We start from the raw sequence: 23,070 nt of genomic DNA, 5'->3' as shown, positions 1-23,070 counted from the left end.
TTCATGATTTGGGTTTTGCAATGATTTCTTCGATCAAAGATACCAACAGCACAGGGAATAAGAGAATAGATAGATTTAATCAAAATAAAAGTGTTTTGTGCATCAAAGGACACCATCAGTAGAGTGAAAAAGCAACTCATGGATTGCAAGAAAATATTTGCAGATCAGGCATCCATATATAAGGTTAATATCGAAAATATATTTTTTAAAATGCCACATTGATACTTACACGGCCACCTGTTTTTACTTTGATTGCATTTAGATGATGTGTCTTTGCCCAGAGCTTTATTTTGTATTCATATTTGTTTCTATGTTACATTACCTATTTTTTTATAATAGATACCTTTGTTTTTTTTGAACCCAACTAATAGTCTCTGTTGATAGAATTTTACCTCTATTTATTGTAATAATGATTTCTCTGATTTTATGCCTTCCATTTGATGTTCACTATTTAGCTTTTTATTTTCTGCCTTTTCTTTATATATTTTGATTGGATGGATGAAATTTCTGCTCATTGTTTTCATTCTGCATCCCATTTTTTCTTTTTTTTCCTGAGATGATTAGGAAAGTTCTATCATAGGACATTATTAATTTTTACTTTAGTGGCCTCTTGATCACATTGTCACATTGTCCTTTTTTGAAATTATATATATTTTGCAAGAATTATTACTGAACAGTATTTTCCTATTGAAGATATCTCATGAGATTCATTTTACATTTATTTGGACTACTTCTTCCGGTATTTCTCTCAAAGATAGAGATACCCTCTGCAAGTGCTTTTATTTCTGAAAATGTCTCTCTCGCCCTGACAGAAGAGTGGTCTTTTAGTTGCTATTTCTGACATCATTTCGCTTTCAGTAGTGCAAATGAAGAGTTTTCTTATTTCCCTCATTCTTTCTCTGAATAGTCTGGTTTTTCACACTTAGAATTGTTTTCTATTTATAAATTTATCATATACATTCAATAATTTCCCAGATTTGTTCATTGATGTAATTCCTGTTTGCATGTGTGGAGGAGTTTATGGCCTAGTTTTGTCAGCGGTGGGAGATGTGTTTGTGTGCTAAGGCCCCAGTGCAGGTACAGGTGTGTCTAGGATTGGGACTCCTAGGATGTCTGATGGAGATACAGGCATGGAGGCCAGTCATGGGGATATGGGATTGATTGGTAGGGAGCTAGGACCATTAGAGTGGAGGAATTGCAGGCTCTCTGATCAGAAATTGTAGGATGAATGATTCAGGGCTCATTGGCAGGAAGGCATGGGAATCAGTGAATCTGAGATTTCAGTAATGGCTTTGGGAGTAGAGTCACTGGGTAGCAATTAACACTTAGAGCAGATAAAAGAGTGAGAATGAGGAGTTAGGTACCAGGGTTGGTGATAACTTAAAGGGCCTGTGAAATCAGATAGTATGATAATGTAATAGAACAGTATGTTTTTTGGATATTTTATAAAATATTTAAGCAATCCACAATTATTGGATATTTAAATGTTTCTAATTTTTTTTTTGACAACCACCATGTTGGATAATCTAATCTTTCTTTTTTATTAACTGTGGTATTGTAAAACTTTTGCACTTAAATCTTTATACAGTATGTGATGATGGGATGATATTTTAATGTTGTAGCTCTAGAAATAAATTTTTGAGCAAGATACATGGGCACTAACTGATGTATGTGTCCATGGGTGACACTGGCACACTTCCTTCTCCCATCTGTACCTCTGCCGATCTGTTTTCTCAGATTTCTGCCCCTTCGTCCGAAGAGCCAAAAATGACCAAGTCGTTGGTAAGTTATTTGCTCATCTATTTATTTGTTACTTTCTTTTACTTTTAGTGGATTTAGGAGACATCTAACAATCTGCATAGTAAGATGACAAGACTAGATAAATAAAAACTAAGTTCAGAGAAAATGAAGAAGAGAGTGTCAACCCCAGGTCAAGTTCGGAATATATGGTCTGACATGGTTATGAACTTTGAACTGTTAAATTGTCTCTGATCTTCCTGAAAGACATAGCAATAATGGAAATTGTATACATGGTGTATATTTTTAACAAGTGATTTATCATGGTTCTTGATGTTGGAGAAATTTTTTGAGAGATCTTCAGATGGATAATGACAGAACAGTCTTCAACAGTAACCCTGTTGAAAGTGTACCAACAGGCCAGACTCGGTGGCTCACACCTGTAATCCAGCACTTTGGGAGGCCAAGGCGGGTGGATCGCCTAAGGTTGGGAGTTTAAGACCAACCTGGCCAACATGGTGAAACCCCGTCTCCACTAAAAATACAAAATTTAGCCAGGTGTGGTGGCGGGTACCTGTAATCCCAGCTACTCAGAGGCTGAGGCAGGATAATTGCTTGAACCTGGAAGTTGGAGTTTGCAGTGAGCCGAGATCGTGCCATTGCACTTTAGCCTGGGCTACAAGAGAAAAACTGTCTCTCTCTATTTTTCTTTTTTGAGACAGAGAGAGAGAGAGAGGAGGGAAGGAAGGAAGGAAGGAGCACAAACAGTTTTTCTGTTTTTGTCTTAGAGAAAAGTGCTTCTGACACTTTACTTGCATTTTTATTCAAATTCTGATTTAGTAGATACGGGATGGAATATGATAATTTTTATTTCTCACAAATTTCCACAGAATATCAGTGCTTCAAAGACTGCTTTCTGAAACAATATCGTTGAGGTCTTTTTCATGAATGGGAGTTGAATTTTGTTAAATGCTTTTTTTGTACCAACTGGTGTGACCATGTGATTTTACTTCTTGAATCTGTTGGTTTGGCAGATTGCATTGATTGATTCTTGAATATTGAACCAGCCTTGCATCTGTGGAATAAATTCCACTTGATTGTGATATATAGTTCTAAGTTATTTATATTTGCTAATATTTTGTTATGAATTTTTATATCATATTTATGAAGGGTATCTTTCTTTTTCTCTTTCTTTTTTTTTTTTTTTTTCTTCTTTTGGTCCTATTTCTGGTAGGTGTCAGGATAACCCTGGCCTCATAAGTTGGAATGTGTTCTTTTATATTGATTATTCTGCCAGAAATTGTGGATAGTTTGTGTTTTCTTTTTCTATGCTTTGTCCAATTTTTGTGTCAGGGAAATCATATCCTCACATAATAAAGTGGGAAATATTCCCTTTTTTTCTGTTTTCTGGGGAAAAAATTGTATAGAATTGATGTTACTTATGTTAATTCTTTTTTTTTTTTTTGAGATGGAGTTTCGCTCTTGTTACCCAGGCTGGAGTGCAATGGTGTGATCTCGGCTCACTGCAACCTGAGGGAGGAGGTTTAACAATGCAGTAGGAACTGCAGTGTGTCTCCTCCGTGCCCCTCACATTTAGAACAATATGAGAGCTTGAGGAAACTTTCAGCAGTTGAAACTATGTCGCAGTTCAGCAAAGAAGAAAATCCTGTCACGGATATCCTCATTGAGTGAGTTGTGAAGCTTGTTGACTTAATCAGAATGATCACCCAGCATGCATGTTCCAATACGCTCATTTGTCAATGATAATGAGCAGCTGCAAAGTCTACGAACAGGCCTTTAGTCGTAGTCTGTTCACTTGGTAGCACGAGTTGGTTGTGGATGCAAGAGTGTGGCCAAAGTCAAGAAAAGCTTCTATGAGAATCACTCACTTATGTGGAATTTATAATAAAAAGTAGGGTATGTTATTTGTAAATTGTAGACTACACATGTATTATATCTAAAATATACTGCAGACGTGTGTGTGTCTTCTTGGGCAGTTGGGTCAGTGTGTGTACTTGAGAATGTAAGAAAGATTTGTTTTGGACTTTGGGGTATGAGATACGTGGGGTGTGTATGTGAAAATGTGTGTATGTGAACAATGTGTTTATATGACTTTTTAGTTTGCAATTTGATATGTATTTAACTGGTGAGAATGTAATATATATTCACATGTGTGGGTTGGTGGTGTCTGTGTGGATATTGCAGATTAAAGAAGGTCATAACCGGGCTGAGTGCGGTGGCTCATGCCTATAATCCCAGCACTTTGGGAGACTGAGGCAGGCAGATCACCTGAGGCAAGGAGTTCAAGACCAAACTGGCCAACATGGTAAAACCTTGTCTCTACTAAAAATACAAAAATTAGCTAGGTGTGGGGGTGCACACCTGTAGTTTAAGCTACCTGGGAGGCTGAGGCAGGAGAATCACTTGAACCAGAGAGGCGGAGGTTGCAGTGAGCCAAGATCGAGCCACTGCACTTTTGCCTGAGCAACTGAGCGAGTCTCTGTCTCAAAAACATAAAATAAATAAAGAAATTATTGACTGTCGGAATCAAAGAATGGGGTCTCAGGTTTTGTGTGTGTGTGTGTGTGTGTGTGTGTTTTCGTGGTGGGGTGGTTCTGTATATTTTGACGGTACTGTGAGATATTGTGAATATGTGTGCATACATTTGAAAAGACAGGTAACGTTACATGTTTTACTGTTTTGTGTGTATTCAGAGTAGATGACTTTTATGTATGCTCATGGTGTCTAGATGAGAATTTAGGTGTACGTTTTTGGTATGAGGAATTTGGAGGCAGAGGGATGGCTGGGTGTATTTGAGTGTTACGAGCTGTATGTATGTAATGTGAGAATATGGACAGAAAATAGTTTTCATGATGGAGGCTTGTGTATGTTTGTATTTGGATCTGTGAGTATGTTGTGGATGTATTATTCAGGCATCTGGATGTTTGAGTCTGTGTAATCTGAAGAGTGTGAATTTATTCAGGAAATGTGATAGTTGTGTGTTCATTCTAGAGCTGTGAGTGTGTGGTCTGTGCTTCTACCAGGGGAGTAGAGGATAATTTCCTTTTATTTCCTATTTTTATAGCATTTTATGTAACTCATAAAACTGTCTGCATAAAAATTCATACAGAGTTGCTAGAGAGCATACGATTTCCAAAAATGTCCTGGGTTTTTTTTGTTACATTAAGTTTTTCTAAGGATGCACTCAAGTCAGTGGTAAAATGCAGACATTATGCGATACTTCATTGTCTTTAACAAATTATTCTCATTATTTTGTCTCCACAGTTTCAACTCTGATACCCACTTTGTGCAGGGTTTGCTAGAACTAGGATGTCAGAAAACCATTAAGGCAGGATCTACAAGAGGTAAATATTTCCAAAGAGCAGTAATAGCCCCTTGACCCCCACCCCCACTTCATATATCCATTCAGTCCCTCTACACAGCCTGGCAGGGTGCCACGTCATGACTTCCACTTGGAAGTCTCAAGATCTCCTCTCAATTGGGCAAGAAGCAAACATCTGGGGGGAATTTTGGAAACTAAGGCCATCTCTACAGGAACCCATGTGGCCGTGCTTTAGTGTGGTCAGGCTGGTGACTCTTACTAATTAAACAGCCAGTCCACTCACCACTAAGTAGATCCCACTGGTTGGTTGATGATTGCTGCTGATGTGGTTTCCTCTCCCCCACAAAACTTGCACAGAGTCGCAAAGAACTTCACACTATTTCTTCCCCTCTACGTCCAAACAAGGGGCATCTTGACTCTTCCAGAATCAGACATAAAAGACAAGGTTAGTAAAATCAGTATCCATCCCACCTGAAGCTATGATTAGCCATTGTGCACAAACATGGCACTTTTATTTTATTTTTTTGAGACAGTTTCGATTTTGTTGCCCAGGCTGGAGTGCTGTGGTGTGATGTCGGCTCGCTGCAACCTCTTCCTCCCGGGTTCAAGCAATTCTCCTGTGTAGGTCTCCTGAGTAGCTGGGATTACAGGCGCCTGCCACCATGCCCAGCTAATTTTTGTATTTTTTAGTAGAGACAGGGTTTCATCATGTTGGCCAGGCTGGTCCTGAATTCCTGACCTCAGGTAGTCTACCTGCCTCAGCCTCCCAAAGTGCTGGGATTACAGCTGTCAGCTACCACGCCTGGCCTGAACATGGCACTTTTAAAAAGTTTTCTTTCAGCAGGGAGCAGTGGCTCACACCTATAATCCCAGCACTTTGGGAGGCTGAGGCGGGTGGATCACGAGGTCAAGAGATCGAGACCATTCTGGTCAACATGGTGAAACCCCATCTCTACTAAAAGTACAAAAAATTAGTTGGGCATAGTGGCACGTGCCTGTAATCCCAGCTGCTCAGGAGGCTGAGGCAGGAGAATTGCCTGAACCCAGGAGATGGAGGTTGCGGTGAGCCGAGAACGCACTATTGCACTCCAGCCTGGGTAATGAGAGCAAAACTCCGTCTCAAAAAAAAAAAAAAAATAGATATTTTATAGATAAGAGATGACAAAAAGGAAACCAAAACACAGGTAAGGAATAAAGACTCTTGGGGTGTGGACGGGTATTTTGGAACTACCTGTTGGATGTCAACATTTATTTTATTTTTGTTTTGTTTTGAGACAGAATTTCACTCTTGTGGCCCAGGCAGGAGTACAACGGCGCAATCTCGGCTCACTGCAACCTCTGCCTCCTGGTTTCAAGCCATTCTCCTGCCTCAGCCTCCTAAGTAGCTTGGATTATAGGCATGTTCCACCACGCCCAGCTAATTTTTTGTATTTAATAGAGAGAGGATTTCACCATGTTGGTCAGGCTGGTCTCGAACTTCTGACCTCAAGTGACCCACCTGCCTCAGCCTCCCAAAGTGCTGAGATTATAAGCATGAGCCACCATGCCCGCCAACTTCAACATTTATTTTTGGGCAAGTCTCACCCTCCCTATCCCTACTGCAGCTCTTTGTGGTGAACACTAGAGTCTGTTGGCCAGGTCCTTTGCTCATTGCTATGCATTCTTCATTTTTTTCCACTCTACTTCCTTCCCCCAGGAGGTGAACCTGTGTGGATTTCATAAACCAACTCTCTTGTCTTCTGGTGTCCTGTTGGGTTTGGCCAGTAGGAGCTTCCCCAGGAGACAAGAGGGAAGGAGAAAAGCAAAGTGAGAATATTTAGTTCATTCCTCCTCTTTCTTCAGGGGAAGGAAAAGTATGGAGGCCAGGCATGGTGGCTCACAGCTAGAGGCCCAGCTCTTTGCAAGGCGGAGGCAGGAGGATCACTCGAGCTCAGGAGTTCAAGACCAGCCTGGGCAGCATAGCAAAAAGCTATCTCCACAAGAAATATAAAAAACTAGCCACATGCAGTGGCATGCACCTGCAGTCCCAGTTACCCAGGATCTTGAGGTGGGAGAATCACCTGAGCCCAGGAAGTTGAGGCTTCAATGAAGTATGATCATGCCACTGCCCATCAGTCTGCAAGATAGGGCAACACTTTGACTCAAGAAAAAAAAGGGAACCAAAAACTCTTTCAAAGACAGAGTTTTGCTCTTACTGCCCAGGCTAGAATGCAATGGCATGATTGTGGATCACTGCAGCCTCCAACTTCCAGGTTCAAGTGACTCTCCTGCCTCAGCCTCCAGAGTAGCCGGCATTACAGGCATGCGCCACCACACCTGGCCAATTTTATATTTATAGTAAAGACCGGGTTTCTCTGTGTTGGCCAGCCTGGTCATGAACTCCTAACCTCAGGTGATCCACCTGCCTCCACCTCCCAAAGTGCTGGGATTATAGGTGTGAGCCACCACACCCAACCCGGAATAAATTTTTTTTTTTTGAGACGGAGTTTTGCTCTTGTTACCCAGGCTGGAGTGCAATGGCATGATCTTGGCTCATGGCAACCTCCGCCTCCTGGGTTCAGGTAATTCTCCTGCCTCAGCCTCCTGAGTAGCTGGGATTACAGGTACGCACCACCATTCCCAGCTAATTTTTTGTAGAGACAGGGTTTCACCATGTTGACCAGGATGGTCTCGATCTCTTGACCTCGTGATCCACCCACCTCGGCCTCCCAAAATGCTGGGATTACAGGCTTGAGCCACTGCGCCCAGCCCTGGAATAAATTTTATACTAGCTTATGAGATAGGGAAATAAAGGAGTAGAGATCAAATCTCTTGGCTAATGCCACATAGCTAATTACAAGAAGAGCACAAATTAATCTATGGTTTATTCATTAATTTCTTTTCATGTAACAAATATTTATTTCACCAGTGTAACTGAGATAGCAAAAGGCCCATTAATTTGGCCAAGTTTATACTAGTGGTTAGAGTCACGGTGAGAACTAAACAAACAGCAATGACAACAAAAGCAACCACAAAACAGAGCCCTTCATCCCACCTGTTCAGCTGTCTTTCCCCTCATCCTGCTACCCAAGGGTGCAGCCCAGCCCTCAGAATCCCCAGCTTGGATTTTAATCAGCTCCTTCTCTAGTCTCCTTTGGAAAACCTGTTTTCTAAATGTAATATCTGTGGGGATTTATGATACTACATTGGTGCTTAGATCTCAGTTTTTGGCTGATATGCAAAAATGAAAAAGATCAAGAAATTCCCCCATCTGTGCATCTGGAAAGAGCACAAATATCTTCCAACCAAGATCTAGCAAACAGAACCAAACAAAAACAACAACAACAACAACAAAATAAGCTTGCAAAGTAATTTATATTCTTCGATTTTTCGCAGGATCCCTATTTTCTGAAAGTCTCAGATGGTATGCTTATGTTTGTGTGTGCTAGTTTTATTCTCCTTGGTCAAACTATGCCAAGGTGTGCGGAAATCCTGCCGTTTAGGGAATTGTCTTTGCCAGAGAGGACAACATCTCAGTATGTCCTCATTTAAATGTGAAGACAGCTGTAAGCCCCTTCAATTCTTAAGTGAAATTAAATCACAGAATTCTGTAGACGGGTTCTATGTTGTCCAGAGATTCCCCAAGTGCAGAGCTAATCCATGAGTGAAAAAGTAGCAAATCTGAATAGCAAATCTAAATACTCCACCTAGGATTGAGACTTAATCAAATAATAATACAAAACGAAATCTGTTGATAATCAAGCCTGGGCCCACATAGGACACAACGAAGTTCACAATTGAAATAATTTTCCAGGTAATTCATGTTTGAAAGAATGCCTTAGAGGATAAAATACAATATTTTTTTAGGTTTTAAATCTATAGTCAATAATAAAAATGTGCTCTGCTTCAGTAAGGGAAGTTGGTATATTTTTCATGGTTCTGGCTGGAAGTCAAAAGTCCTGTATTTTTTCTTAGTGTTATCATTGCCTGTTGGTGTTTTGAGGTCACTGATTCTCTTCTCCCTCAGTTTCTCTATTGTAGAAACAATGTATAATCTATGTATGCTCTGATTTTAGCATACACATACCAATTTCGTTACAGAATGAGGAGTCTCAGAATATTAATATTCAATTTCTGTTATACAAAATGTAGTTTGTATTTCAGGAACACAGCTATGAAGGCAAATGAAGTATACCGTCCCATTATTGGCAAAGATATTTAAAATTGTTTGGAGGTAAAACACTATTTGGAAGTCAAAACACTTTCTCCATATGAAAGCAATGGAAAATGGAGCTTTATGTTAACTTTTATAAGAACAAATCTATATTAATTCAGCACATGTCATAAATTCCTGGAAAATACAGTGACATCCTGTATAATTTTTAAAAAGTAAAGCTTATCTCGTTTCTGAGAGACGCCTGTTCCTGTCCTATGATTTGTAAAGGAGTCTCCAGATGTTGTCACTCAAACTTCTGAAAGTTACATTTAGTATCAATGAGAATCAACTCTTCCAAATAATTACACACACACACACACACACACACACACACACACACACACAAAACACAACACACAGTTTTCCTCTTCTTTAAAAAAGGGAATATGAAGATTCTCATATATTACAAATGGTATAAACCTCTGTCTTTTCATTCAAGTGCAGCAGCCCTTAAATGCTTTTCCCATTTCATGCTGTTTCTTTGCATGTCAGTACTTGGGGGGGTGGATCCAAGGTTCTCAAACCCACATTGATGGTTGAAGTCAGATTCCTCTCCATCCCTACATCCCATCTCTCCCAATCCCACCCTCTCTTCTTAAGGAATGAAGCATTGGAAGGATCCTTATCATGTAATCCTCACTTCAAAGGGAAAAATAAAGGTTTCTCTAGTGGTACGATTTGCATTTTCTTAACCAGATTAAGTATCTCTAGTCAGTGCAGTGGCTCCAGCCTATAATCCCAGCTACTCCAGAGGCAGAGGTGGGTAGATTGCTTGAGGCCAGGAGTTCAACACCAGCCCGAGCAACATAGCAAGACCTCTACAAATATCTCCCTATCCCCCTGCTTACTATCCCAGCTCTGTCTCTGAAAAAATTAAAAACTTAGCTGGGAGTGGTGGGATAGACCTGTAGAACCAGTTACCCAGGAGGCTGAGTAGGGAGGATTGCTCGAGCTCAGTAGTTTGAGGCTGCAGTGAGCTATGATCATACTACTGCACTCCAGCCTGGGTGACAGAGACCCTGTCTCTAAAATTTATTTTTTCAATAAGAACTCATTCTTTTTGACTGCAAAAGATATGACCAAATACCTTAATTAAAAAGACATAAATATGGCCAGTGAGCACATGAAAAGATTCTAAACATCATCAGTTACTAGGGAAATTTTATAAATAAATAAATATATACATATTATTTATAACCTCTGTCTCCTGGGTTCAAGCGATACTCCTGCCTCAACCTCCAAGTAGCTGGGATTACAGGCACCATGTCCAGCTAATTTTTTTTGTATTGTGAGTAGATACGGGTTTTCACCATGTTGGCCAGGCTGGTCTGAAACTCCTGACCACAGGTGATGCACCCACCTCGGCCTCCCAAAGTGCTGGGATTACAGGTGTGAGCCACTGTGCCCAGCCTACTTCAGGTTTTCAACACAGGCTGACTCCTGTTAGCTTTGAGTGTGTCTTTAATTAAAGAGATGGAGATAGAAGGCAAGCAACAGATTTCTTTGGATAAAATCACTTTGCCCTCAATTGATCTGTGAGATTTATTATGGAACTTCTTTAGTTATTACATTTCTTTTATTGAATTATTTACTGCCCATAATCTTGAATGTCAGGTGCTCTAGTTGGAGTTCTCCACAGAACTTACTGTGATGAACAAATCACGATGTGAAATCAAATATTTTTACCTTTTTCATGCAGTAGGAAATCTAGGCAAGGTCTACAGAAGCCCAGTATTAATGAGTGGCCCACATGGTGTGGTAGACATAATAATGTTCCCTCCCACCCAAGATATCCACTTCCTAATTCTCAGAACTTGAAAACGTTAATTTATATAACAAAAAAGACTTTGCAAATGTGATCTGTATTTCAGGAACACAGCTTAAATGTGATTTTAGTAACTATCTCGTAATGGGGAGGTTATCCTGCAGGTCCTAAGCATTATGGTAAGTGTCTTTATGAGAGGAAGGCAGAGGCAAATGTCGGGGAAAGGAAATCTCTTCCTTACCTATCACTAGGTCATAGCTGAAGGCCCCACCAAAAAATAGATTGATAGGAGAAAAGGATCTACATTTTCTGAACAGGTTTTATGTGACATGGGAGCCTTCATAAGGGAATAAGGCCCTGGCCAGTCACGGTGGCTCACGCCTGTAGTCCTAGCACTTTGGGAGGCCATGGTGGGAAGATGTCCTGAGGTCGGGATTTCAAGACCAGCCTGACCAACATGGAGAAATTTTGTATCTACTAAAAATATGAAATTAGCCAGGCGTGGTGGCGCACGTCTGTAATTCCAGGTACTTGGGAGGCTGAGGCAGGAGAAGCGCTTGAACCCAACTGAGGCAGGAAAATCACTTGAATTGCTCTGTCTCCTGGATGCAAGTGATTCTCTTGCCTCAGCCTCCTGAGTTAGCAGGGATTACAGGCATATGCCGCCACACCTGGCTAATTTTTGTATTTTCAGTAGTGACGGGGTATCACCTTGATGGCCAGGCTGGTCTCAAACTCCTGACCTCAGGTGATCTACCTGCCTCGACCTCCCAAAGTGCTGGGGATTACAAGCATGAGCCACTGAGCCCAGCCGATTAGGTTTAATAAAGAGTGGACAGTCATGAAGAAGTGTGATTGGATAAAAGGGGTCTGATCTAATGATAATATACGGAGGGGAACTTAGCAAGGCCTGTTTGTTCAGTTTCTCCTTGGCATCTCTTGTCTTAGCTTCTTTCCTCCGGGTATAGTAAGAATCTTATGACTTGCTTCAGGGGAAGATCAGAAAATTCTTCCTAGGTTTTATGATGTGCATCATGGAGGAAGGGTGGAGAAAGCTGAAGTGACCTTCCTGGTTCTGCTATTTTCCCAAATGCCAAGATGCTATATTTTGGGGTGGTGTGTCCTGAACTCCATCAAAAATTGGACTACAGAAGATGAGAAGGTGATGTGATGACGGAAGCTTACCTTGAAGATGAAGGAGGAGGTCACAAGCCAAGGAATACAGAAGACCTCTAGAAACTAGAAAAGGCATGGAAATGAATTATCCCTTCAGAACCTCCACAAGGAGCCAGTCCTGCCAAGACCTTGACTTCAGCCTGGGAAACTGACTTTGGACTTCTGACCTCCAAAACTGTAAGAATAAATCATGTTCTTTTAAGAAACTAGGTTTATGGTAATTTGTTATAGCAGCAACAGAAAATGTACACATATAACACAATGCATTTGAATTTGTATCTATCCAAATACTTTTAACTGTTACTTAATTTATTTATTTATTCATCTTGAGATGGAATCTTGCTGTGTAGCCCAGGCTGGAGTGCAGTGGGGTGACCTCGGCTCACTACAGCCTCCACCTCCTGGGTTCAAGCGACTCTTCTGCCTGTCAGCCTCTGAAGTAGCAGGGACTACAGGCGCATGCTACCATGCCTGGCTGATTTTTGTATTTTTGGTAGAGACGGGGTTTTGCCACGTCGGCCAGGCTGGGCAACTCCTGGCTTCAAAGGATCCGCTAATGTCAGCCTCCCAAAGTGCTGGGATTACAGGCGTCAGACCTGGTGCCTGGCCTTAACTCTTATTTTAGATTTTATTTTTCCCAGTCATCTTTTATTTAATTCCCATTGGGACAGGAAAGGATTCAGCAATGATGAAGATTGTGTTCCTCCTGGAGGGGCTCAGGCCAAGAAGGTCGTGGAGTGCAGAGCGTGTCCTCTTCCTCGGTGGCACTTGCGTAGCCACTCATGCATGAGCTCCTGGTAGGAAAGGCAGTAGCTGAAGAGCGCATAGCCTGCCAGCACCATGGTAACCCCCAGAGGCTCCCCTCCTTCTCGTTGATGTACTTCTTGTAGTACCGGTAGTAACCTCTTAGAATTGCTCCGGCAATACCACGAGGAGGGAAGTCCCGCATCAAGATCCAGGTTGGCAGCTCCCCTAGTTTGACCTCCAGAAGTTTCTTGTCCTTCACTGGTATGTCTGTTGCCATCTTGGAGTCCTGATGTCTGCTGTGCCTATTTTATTTTATTATTTTTACTTATTTATTTATTTTGAGGTGGCATTTGGCTCTTTTTGCCCAGGTTGGCATGCAGTGGTGATCTCGGCTCACCACAATCTCTGCCTCCCGGGTTCAAGCGATTCTCCTGCCTCAGCCTCCCGAGTAGGTGGGACTATAGGCATGCACCACCAAGCCCGGCTAATTTTCTATTTTTAGTAGAGACAGGGTTTTTTCCATGTTGGTAAGGCTCGAACTCCCGGCCTGCCTCGCCTTCCCAAAGTGCTGGGATTACAGGTGTGAGCCGCCCCAGCCGGCCTCCACTATGCCCATTTTAGATTCTTATCAAGGCTGCATCTACAATGATTCATCATTTAAAAAGTGAAATAGACATTGGGCTAAAGAGTCTTAAGTCTTGGCTTTTGTATGAAAATATGAAATAAACAAAATTTAGAAATTCAGAAATCTAAAGTATGTTTATTTTAGAATGATAGTGTTTAATGACTTTGAGATTGTTTTAGAAACTGTATCAACATTATGTGTAAAAAAGAGAGAGAATGATAATATTTTCTAAATCCTAGATTTTAGTCTCCTTTGACTCAAGGAACAGACTAGGAGTGAGTATCAAGTGTCTCATTTTTATCTTTTATGCCAAAGAGTGCTCAATGTACTAAAAATAATGCCTACTGTGTGGAGGGGCAGGTAATCAGTTCTGGGATTATTATTTTCAATGAGATGCTCTGAAAAATTACAACCTATAAATTTCATGAGGCAGCTTCGAGGATTACAAATAATTCTTAAGTTCAAATAGGCTCTTAGAGATTTGAGTTTCTGACTGGCTGGCACTTTGTAAAATGTGTTAAGAACGTTAATGTTGCATGTGGAAGAGATATCTCAGGAATCTGATCTTGAGAACTTGAACATAGAGTTATGTTGATGCTATAGGCTTATAAGCTCCATGCAGCAACCTCCTATTAGATCAAAGCAAAAGAGGTCTCCCATTTCCTACTCCATGTCCATTTCTGTAAAAGTTTTGTTTGCCACTTTGAAATCCGCAACAGTTCTAGTGAATCTAGAACAGTAGCATCAATACTTTCCTACCATAGGATAGATACTATTCCCAGCATTCCTCACCCCATCATCACCGGCATCACTGTCCTCATTACCACCATCCCCATCACTAGCATCTGTAGCACACTTAGTCTACAAAGAGCTTTCATTTGCCTGACCTTCTTAGAACAAGATAATTATCAACCTTTGGAGCTGGAGTGTGTGTGTGTGTGTGTGTGTGTGTGTGTACACAGATACACATATATTCTCAAACATGACTAATACTATAAATGAATAGGATTCAAAAGACTAAGGATATTAGAAGTAACTTTTTTTTTTTAAGACCGAGTTTCACTCTTGTTGCCCAGGCTGGAATGTAGTGGCGTGATCTCGGCTCACCACAATTCTCCTGCCTCAGTCTCCTGAGTAGTTGGGATTACATACATGTGCCACCACACCCGGCTACTTTTGTGTCTTTAGTAAAGATGGGGTTTCTCCATGTTGGTCAGGCTGGTCTTGAACTCCTGACCTCAGGTGATCCGCCCACCTCAGCATCCCAAAGTGTTGGGATTATAGGCATGAGCCACTGCGCTTGGCACAAGTAACTTTATAAATGTGAATTTTGATAAAATTGACAAATTCATAGAAAAATTCAACTTGCAATAATCAAAAACCCCTGAAGTGCCTTGAACTACTAAAGAAATTGAACCTCCAAATTAAAATGTTTTCATTATGTCATCTCCAGGCCCAGATAGCTTCACTGCTGAATTCTGCCAGTCACTTAATAAAGAGAAAGTGTCAAGATTTCAGAGAATATAAGAGAAAGCCTACTCAGCTTATTTTGTGACACCAGCAGTAGTTTTGATATTAAAATTTAACAGGGACATTAGAAAAATGAAAATTGCTGGGCGTGGTGGTTCACACCTATAATCCCAGCACTTTGGGAGGCCAAGGTGGGTGGATCACGAGGTCGAGAGATCGAGACCATCCTGGTCAACAAGGTGAAACCCCGTCTCTACTAAAAATACAAAAATTTGCTGGGCACAGTGATGCGCGCCTGTAGTCCCAGCTACTCGGGAGGCTGAGGCAGGAGAATCGCTTGAACCCAGGAGGCGGAGGTTACGGTGAGCCGAGATCTTGCCATTGCACTCCAGTCTGGGTAACAACAGCGAAACTTCGTCTCAAAAAAAAAAAAAGAAAATTACATGATTATTCTTGTATTATCTTTCAAAAATAAAGGAAAACTCAGCTAGACTTGATGGCTCACACCTGTAATCTCAACAGTTTGGGAGGCTGAGGTGGGAGGACTACTTTAGTCCAGGAGTTTGAGACCAGCCTGGGCAACATGGCAAAAAATTAAAAATTAGCCAGGAATGGTAGCATGTGCCTGTAGTGTCAGCTACATGGGAGGCTGAGGTGGGAGAATTGCTCAAGGCTAGGAAACCAAGGCAAAAGTGACCCATGATCACGCCACTGCGCTCAGCCTGGATGACAGAGTGAGAACATGCCTCCCCATAAGGATAGTCCCCCTAAAACAGGAGTGTGGTCCTCCCTGACCCATGGCTGGCCAGGTTCTTCCCAAGGCTGAGATCTCCAGTGGCATGAGGGTCTCCAAAGAGCCTAGGGCCACAGGCCTTTCTCTGAGGGTTCCAGGAGCTCAGGTTCTGGCCAGCCTGTCCCCATTCCAAGACAGACCACCAGTTTGGTGGTTATTCACTTCCAAACCTTCCCTTGGACTCTGATCTGAGGGCCCATGGTTCCCATAGTACTGCTTCAGGCAGGAATGCTGGGCCCCCATCCCTTCAACATCCACCCTGGCTACCCCCAGGACCTCGGACAGAACAGGCCCTGCAACCTCACTGGGGCCCATCATCGACCCCTGCCCAGCCCTCTGAAGACCCACAGGCAGAACCCAAGTCACCTCCCGTTCATGGTGGGCCATGTCCTATACCTGTCAGGTTCACTGACCTGCATGATCTGGAAGGAGCCAGGGCAGCCGCCTACCCCGCAAGCTGCCTAGAAGCCCCAGATGGTCCCTCAGCCAGCTGAGACCAACATCCACAAGGAAGCTGGATACTTGAAAGCTTCTGGAGGGGAGGGTGTGTGGGGCATTCTCATAGCTCTGGCCAGCCAGCACAATGTCCTCATGCTGACCTGCTGTGGGACAGAGTCCCCTCACATGGCACAAGCCCCAGGCCCAGAGGGGTCTGATCTGGCCTTAACCCAAGCCTGGGGCCTCCAGCAGCCAAGGTGATCACCAAAGGGACTGAGCCAACTGTGGGTCTGACCAGTACTGGAATCTAGCCCAAAGCAGGGTGAGTACCCTCAGAGCAGTACATGGCTACTTGGGACCTGTGCAAACCCCAGAAGGCCAAGTCAGTGATCTTAGAGGGCACAAATAGCAACTAGTCATCTTGGCGATGAGTAGGCAGGTTGGCCACCACCCTCGTTCATACAAGGAGGCAGGGATGGTCAGGCTCCAGGACCTGAGTGGTCACCTGGTCACCCATGAGACAGATCCCTGAGGCCAAGAGTGATGCTGGTCCCTCCTGCTTCAGGTGGTAGGACTGGAGGAAGCTGGGCAGGCCTGGGCCCAGGAGGCTGGGTCCCTCTATCTGCCATCCTTGGCAGGATCCCCAAAACTCAGGAAATGTGGCCTTACACAGAGGAAGGAGGCTTTAAGGAGGGGACCAGAGTCCCCAGTCTGAGTTCACCATTTAAAGCTTCCCTCCCAGGGACAAGGGATGCTCCCCCGGCCTCATGCACAATTAATTGTTTATATGACTCACCTGTTCTTCAGGCACCCAGAGTTGTCCCCAAGAAGCACCAGACACCCTGGAGCAGGTGGGAGAAGAGGGTGGCACAGTCCAGCCTGCCTGACCCACCTCTGCCTTGGAAAGGCTGCAGTAGGGCCTAGGGCCAGACAGAGCCAAGGTTCTCATATACTCCAAGTAAGGCCATCCGGGAGGCCTCAAGGAAATCTGGAGCGGGGAGGTCAAAATTCTCTGATTGCCCCCTCAATTTGTGGGGGTCAGGGTGGACATGAGGCCAAGGGAGCATCCCTTGTCCCTGGGAGGGAGGCTTTGAATGGTGAACCCCTATAAGGCCATCAGGGAGGCCTCAAGGAAATTTGGAGCAGAAAGGTCAAAATTATCTGATTGCCCACTCAAATGGCCTAATCCTACATCTCAGGGTCTTATTCTTTCCCTCTCTGGGCCTGACTTCAAAATTACCATCGACCGTGATGGGGCTTCCCTCACACAAGCCAAACAAACCACCTGCAATCACGTTCCTGCCAAGATGAACAAGAGAGGATATACTAGAACCTAAGGGACAAGGGGATCCCAAATTGGATGACCTCTCAGAAACCCATGGGGCAGTTACAGTTCTTACTAGGGTCAGATTATGGTGTCTCCTTCAAGCCCTCTCCACCTTCTGTGCCTGCCCCTGATCTTCACCAGTGGCAGGTACCCACCCCACACAGGGATCTGGTGATTGTGGAATCAGGTTCCCCTGGAAGACAATTGCCCTCTTCCATTAACTGTGGTTTGGGCTCCAAAAAATAAACACCACAAGCTGGCTCTGTTGGATGTGGATGGTCAAATCTCCCTAATCCCAGGAAGCACTCATGGTTTCAAAAAACCCCTCAAGGAAATGACAGGCTTGGAAAGAAGATTAGTAAGCCACCTAACTATTAAAGAAAGAAAGTCCCTGTGGCCGGGTGTGGTAGCTCGTGCCTGTAATGGCTTAGCACTTTGGGAGGCCGAGGTGGGTGAATCACCTGACATCGGGAGTTCAAGACCAACCTGCTCAACATGGCAAAACCCCATCTCTACTAAAAATACAAAAATGAGCCAGGCGTGGTGCTGTGCGCCTGTAATCCCAACTACTTGGGAGGCTCAGGCAGGAGAACTGCTTGAACCCGGGAGGCAGAAGTTGCAGTGAGCTGAGATTGTGCTGCTGCACTTCAGCCTGGGCGACAGTGAGACTGCATCTCTAAATAAATAAGTCCCATTTTGCTAAGAAGTACTTCTGTTCTTGTTCCCATTATTGAATAGACCTTCTCAGTCAGCAGGGAACAAGCCTAAGGCTTTTACACTGTTAGAAGGTGGGGTTCCCACAGTTAGCCTTACACTATCCAGTTGAGGTGGGAGATACTCCACTGTTCTGGCTGAGACAAGGCACTGAAGGGTGCCAGCCTGTCCGGACTGACTTAGTTAAGAAGGGGTGCTGATTCCTACCATCTCACCTTTTAGTTGCTTAAAGGTGAGTTGTTACTGATGACTGGACTTATTATTGTAGACTATAGAAAGTTAAACAATGCTATTCTCCTTTTTTTTCTTTTGACAGAGTCTTTCTCTGTTGCCAGGCGCCAGGCTGGAGTGCAGTGGTGCAATCTTGGCTCACCGCAACCTCCACCTCCTGGGTTCAAGCAATTCTCCTGCCTCAGCCTCCCAAGCAGCTGGGACTACAGGCGCGTGCCACCATGCCCAGCTAATTTTTGTATTTTTTTTTTTTTTTTACAAATCTTGTTTATTGAAAGGATCTGAAAATTGTAGTAAGGCTTTCAATGACATTTAATAAATTTTCAAGAAATTAATATGAAACATTAAAATTTACTTTAAAAACCAAAGTTTTCTAGATCATTCCCATCTCAGGCTCCTTTGGAGCTCCGTTCATGCCCTTTTTGTTCAGATGAGTGACTGGAATTCCAAACACCACTGTCTTCCCGCCCTAATGCTGGGCACTGGTCCCTCTCTCCTAAGCCTGTGGCTGGGCGGATGGGGGCTTCACCTTTGCTCAGGGTCATGGCTGACTTACAGCCAGGCCCACTGCCCAGAATCACACTCGGGGGTTTTGGACGCTCAAATTCGTAGATGTTGAGGTGCCCGGAAGGGGGTGAGCAGGGCAGACACGTACGTCGAGAACGTGCCTGGGCTGGGTCCGGCTGCTGCGGGAACCACCTCTCCAAAGTTCCTGTTCTTACAATCCAGCAGACGAGCAGGCACTCAAAAAACAGACGCCTGGGCAGCAGCGACCAGGACCCCAGGCCCTGACCACGGCCTCCGAACACACGTGCCCGCTGTGCCCGTGGAAGACGGGCACCAGGGCACGCAGCACCCACATGCAGGCCGGAGGGTCATGGGAGAGGCATGAGGAAAATCAGTGTGATGAGTCCTTGGCTTGAGTTAGTCTCAAATTTCTCATTAAAGTTGCAAAACCAAAGGGGTCACCATCACTAGCCCGGAAACCCCCATCTCCGGGACCGTCAGGATCGCGCTGAACAGAATGGTCCCTGAATGGTCCCTGAGGACCGTGTCTTGCAGAAGAGGAACGTAAACATTTATGGCTGGGCGCGGTGGCTCACGCCTATAATCCCAGCACTTTGGGAGGCCGAAGCGGGTGGATCACGACGTCAAGAGATCGAGACCATCCTGGTCAACAAGGTGAAACCCCCGTCTCTATTAAAAATACAAAAATTAGCTGGGCATGGTGGTGTGTGCCTGTAGTCCCAGTTACTCGGGAGGCTGAGGCAGGAGAATTGCTTTTACCCAGAAAGCGCAGGTTGTGGTGAGCCGAGATCGTGCCATTGCACTCCAGTCTGGGTAACAACAGCGAAACTCCGTCTCAAAAAAAAAAAAAAAAAAAAAGACATTTAGCGGCAGGACGACTCGCTTTCCCTCGAAATCTTCACAAAAGTGTGTACAAGAAAATATGTACATAAGCACTTCAGAACGTTTCAAACAGCCTCTAAAAAGTACGTACAGCATTTAAACCACCTCCCTGGGTGCGGAAGCTCCGTTGAGGAAGGCGTGGGTCACCGGAGATGCCAGCCCCTCCCGCTGTAGGTCCCAGATTCAGGACTCGCCTCCAGCGGGACGGGTGAGGTAACCATGCAGCCCTCTCCAGAATCAGAGCAGAACAAAACCACCTTGCCAGCCACCAGCAAGCCCATGCTTTCTTTTTCTTTCTTCTTTTTTTTTTTTTGAGTCAGAGTTTCGCTCTTGTTACCCAGGCTGGAGTGCAATGGTGCGATCTCGACTCACTGCAACCCCAGCCTCCTGGGTTCAGGCAATTCTCCTGCCTCAGCCTCCTGAGTAGCTGGGATTACAGGCACGCACCACCATGCCCAGCTAATTTTTGTATTTTTAATAGAGACAGGGTTTCACCTTGTTGACCAGGATGGTCTCGATCTCGACCTGGTGATCCACCCGCCTTGGCCTCCCAAAGTGCTGGGATTACAGGCTTGATCCACCGTGCCAGGCCCGATCCCGTTTCTTGACTGTATAGTTACACATGTGATTTTGCATTCTACCACCAGAGGGCGACTCTGCCATACGTCATTCAACATTTACAAGTCCGTATGGAGGACGTTTACTAAACAATTTTTATATCTAGAACATTCTTATTCATTTAGCATAGGCATTTTGGTTGGTAGCTATAAAATGAATAAATAAATAAATAAACAACAACTCTGAGCCACCTGGCTCTTCCGTAGCATGTCAGTCCACTCTCCCTCTGTGCAGCACGCCCTGACCCTGTCCTCTTCCTTTGCTGTGCCAGATACTGCAAACTGAGAAAATGCCTCACAACTTCTATGCACCCTCAGCCTCAATAGAATGCATTTAGTGGCATGGTTGCGCCAGCCGTCTTTGTCCAGATGGCTTCCAGACAGGAATCACTGAGTCTAGGAATACTTTCAGAAGCCTGAAGAGCCTCTGCTCTTTGAAAGCTTATATCATCACTGCAAACTCCGCGAGTCCAGATCCTGCTCAATACATGATGTCTGCTTTCAGTTTACCCTTCTAGTCTTTTTTTCTTTTCTTTTCTTTTTTTTTTTTTTTGAGTCAGTGTTTCGCTCTTGTTGCCCAGGCTGGAGTGCAATGGCGCGATCTCGGCTCACCGCAACCTCCACCTCCCGGCTTCAAGCAATTCTCTGCCTCAGCCTCCCGAGTAGCTGGGATTACAGGCATGCGACACCACGCCTGGCTAATTTTGTATTTTTAGTAGAGACAGGTTTCTCCATGTTGGTCAGGCTGGTCTCGAACTCCTGACCTCAGTTGACCCGCCCACCTGGATCTCCCAAAGCGCTGGGATTACAGGCCTGAGCCACTGCGCCTAGCCAACCCTTTTAGTCTTTACTAACCGACACTTAAAAAAAAATACAGCCAGGCACAGTGGCACGAATCTATTATCCCAGCACTCTGGGACGCCAAGACAGGCAGATCACTTGAGCCCAGGAGTTTGAGACCAGCCTGGGCAACATGGTGTGAAACCTTATCTCTACGAAAAAATACAAAAATTAGCCAGGTGTGGGGGCATGTGCCTGTAGTTCCAGGTACTCAGGAGGCTGAGGTAGGAGGATGGCTTGAGCCCAGAAGGTTGAGGCTGCAGTGAGCTGTGATCATGCCAGTGCGCTCCAGCCTGGGTGGTAGAGTGAGACCCTGTCTCAAAACAACAATGACAACAACAAGAAAAAAATCTTATTGAGGCATGGTTTAATAAAATATAACTGTTGAGGTGTATAGTTCAATGAGTCTGACCAACCTAGGCACTCAGACAATTATTACCACAATCAAGATAAAGAACATTTCTATTACGCCAAAAATTAAGTGCCCTCCTCTCCCCACACTCAGCTCCAGCAACAACTGCTCTCCTTTCTGTCATTGTGGATTAGATTTACCTGTTCCAGAATTTCAAATATATAAATATGAATCAAACTGTCTGTGCTCTTTCGTGTTTGGCATCTTTACCTCCACAAAAGGTCTGGAGATTCACCCATGTGGAAGTGTAAATCAGTTTTATTTTCCTAAATGTTATTCTGTTGTATGAAAATGATATGCTGCAATTTGTTGATCAGTTCAGGCAGGTACTTCTTTTAACTTGTTTTTATGGGTAAGTATCCTGATGACCATCTGCTCACTGTACGTATTACTTTCTTTTGGACAGAAATGCTCAATTTACTGTTATTTGTTCACTTATTTTATAATTTTCCAAAATGGAAATATCTTTCTGAAGCAATGGGAAGGGATCAGAATATGCCACCCCAGGCATGCCACCCTGGGCATGGAGGCAGGGCCTGTAATCCCAGCACTTTGGGAGGCTGAAGTGGGAAGATCCCTTGAGGCCAGGACTTTGAGACCAGCCTGGGCAATGAAGCAAGACCCTGTCTCTACCAAACCCAAAATAAAATAAATTAGCCAGATGGGGCGGTGCCTACCTATAGTCCTAGCTCCCTGGTTCAAGATTACAGTGAGGTATGATCACACTACTACACTCCAGCCTGGGCAACAACAGGCAAGACGCTGTCCCTATAAAAAACAACAAAAAACAAACAAATAAAATGATCAAAATAAAACTAAAAAAGAATATGTTACCTCAAAACATGCCATATTGGCATAAGGATTATTTTGAGCTAAAGGCAAATGAGAAACAGCAGACACAAACAAAACTCTTTGCCCCTTCTCTTTCTACCTACAAACAGAGCCTAATTTTCCTTTGCAAAGGTAATGCCCTCTCCCATACCAGAACAAAGTGAACAATTCGTCTGCATAACACACCTCACTAAACAAGCCTTTTTTTTTTTTTTTCTTTTTTTTGAGATGGAGTTTCGCTATTGTTACCCAGACTGGAGTGCAATGGCACGTTCTCGGCTAATGGCAACCTCCGCCTTCTGGGTTCAAGCAATTCTCCCGCCTCAGCCTCCCGAGTAACTGGGACTACAGGCACACAACACCATGCCCAGCTAATTTTTGTATTTTTAATAGAGACGG

General features: G+C 43.9%; 1 protein-coding gene and 1 pseudogene across 14 annotated transcripts in view; one reads left to right on the top strand and one right to left on the bottom strand.

The window, feature by feature from the left end:
* LOC144581707 (uncharacterized) overlaps positions 1-9,949 on the top strand; it is a 30,999-nt gene extending 21,050 nt beyond the window's left edge. For 4 of the 14 annotated variants that reach the window (XR_013532804.1, XR_013532812.1, XR_013532811.1 and 1 more), the window contains 3 exons: positions 1,738-1,782; positions 3,206-3,425; positions 5,023-9,949. Coding sequence is in view for 2 of the 14 variants with exons in the window: in XM_078366253.1 (XP_078222379.1) it covers positions 5,023-5,102; positions 5,438-5,496 (139 nt within the window). In the remaining 12 variants the exon portion in view is untranslated. The remainder of the gene's footprint in view (positions 1-1,737; positions 1,783-3,205; positions 3,426-5,022) is intronic. The other 10 variants (XR_013532823.1, XR_013532820.1, XR_013532814.1 and 7 more) reach the window with 8 other exon arrangements.
* Positions 9,950-12,932: 2,983 nt separating this feature from the next.
* On the bottom strand, positions 12,933-13,392 carry LOC108590008 (ATP synthase F(0) complex subunit f, mitochondrial pseudogene; annotated as a pseudogene).
* Between the last annotated feature and the right edge of the window lie 9,678 nt (positions 13,393-23,070).

Source organism: Callithrix jacchus, chromosome 1, assembly GCF_049354715.1.
Source record: "Callithrix jacchus isolate 240 chromosome 1, calJac240_pri, whole genome shotgun sequence".
Lineage (NCBI taxonomy): Eukaryota > Metazoa > Chordata > Mammalia > Primates > Cebidae > Callithrix > Callithrix jacchus.
This window is presented reverse-complemented; position numbering and strand designations above follow the sequence as displayed.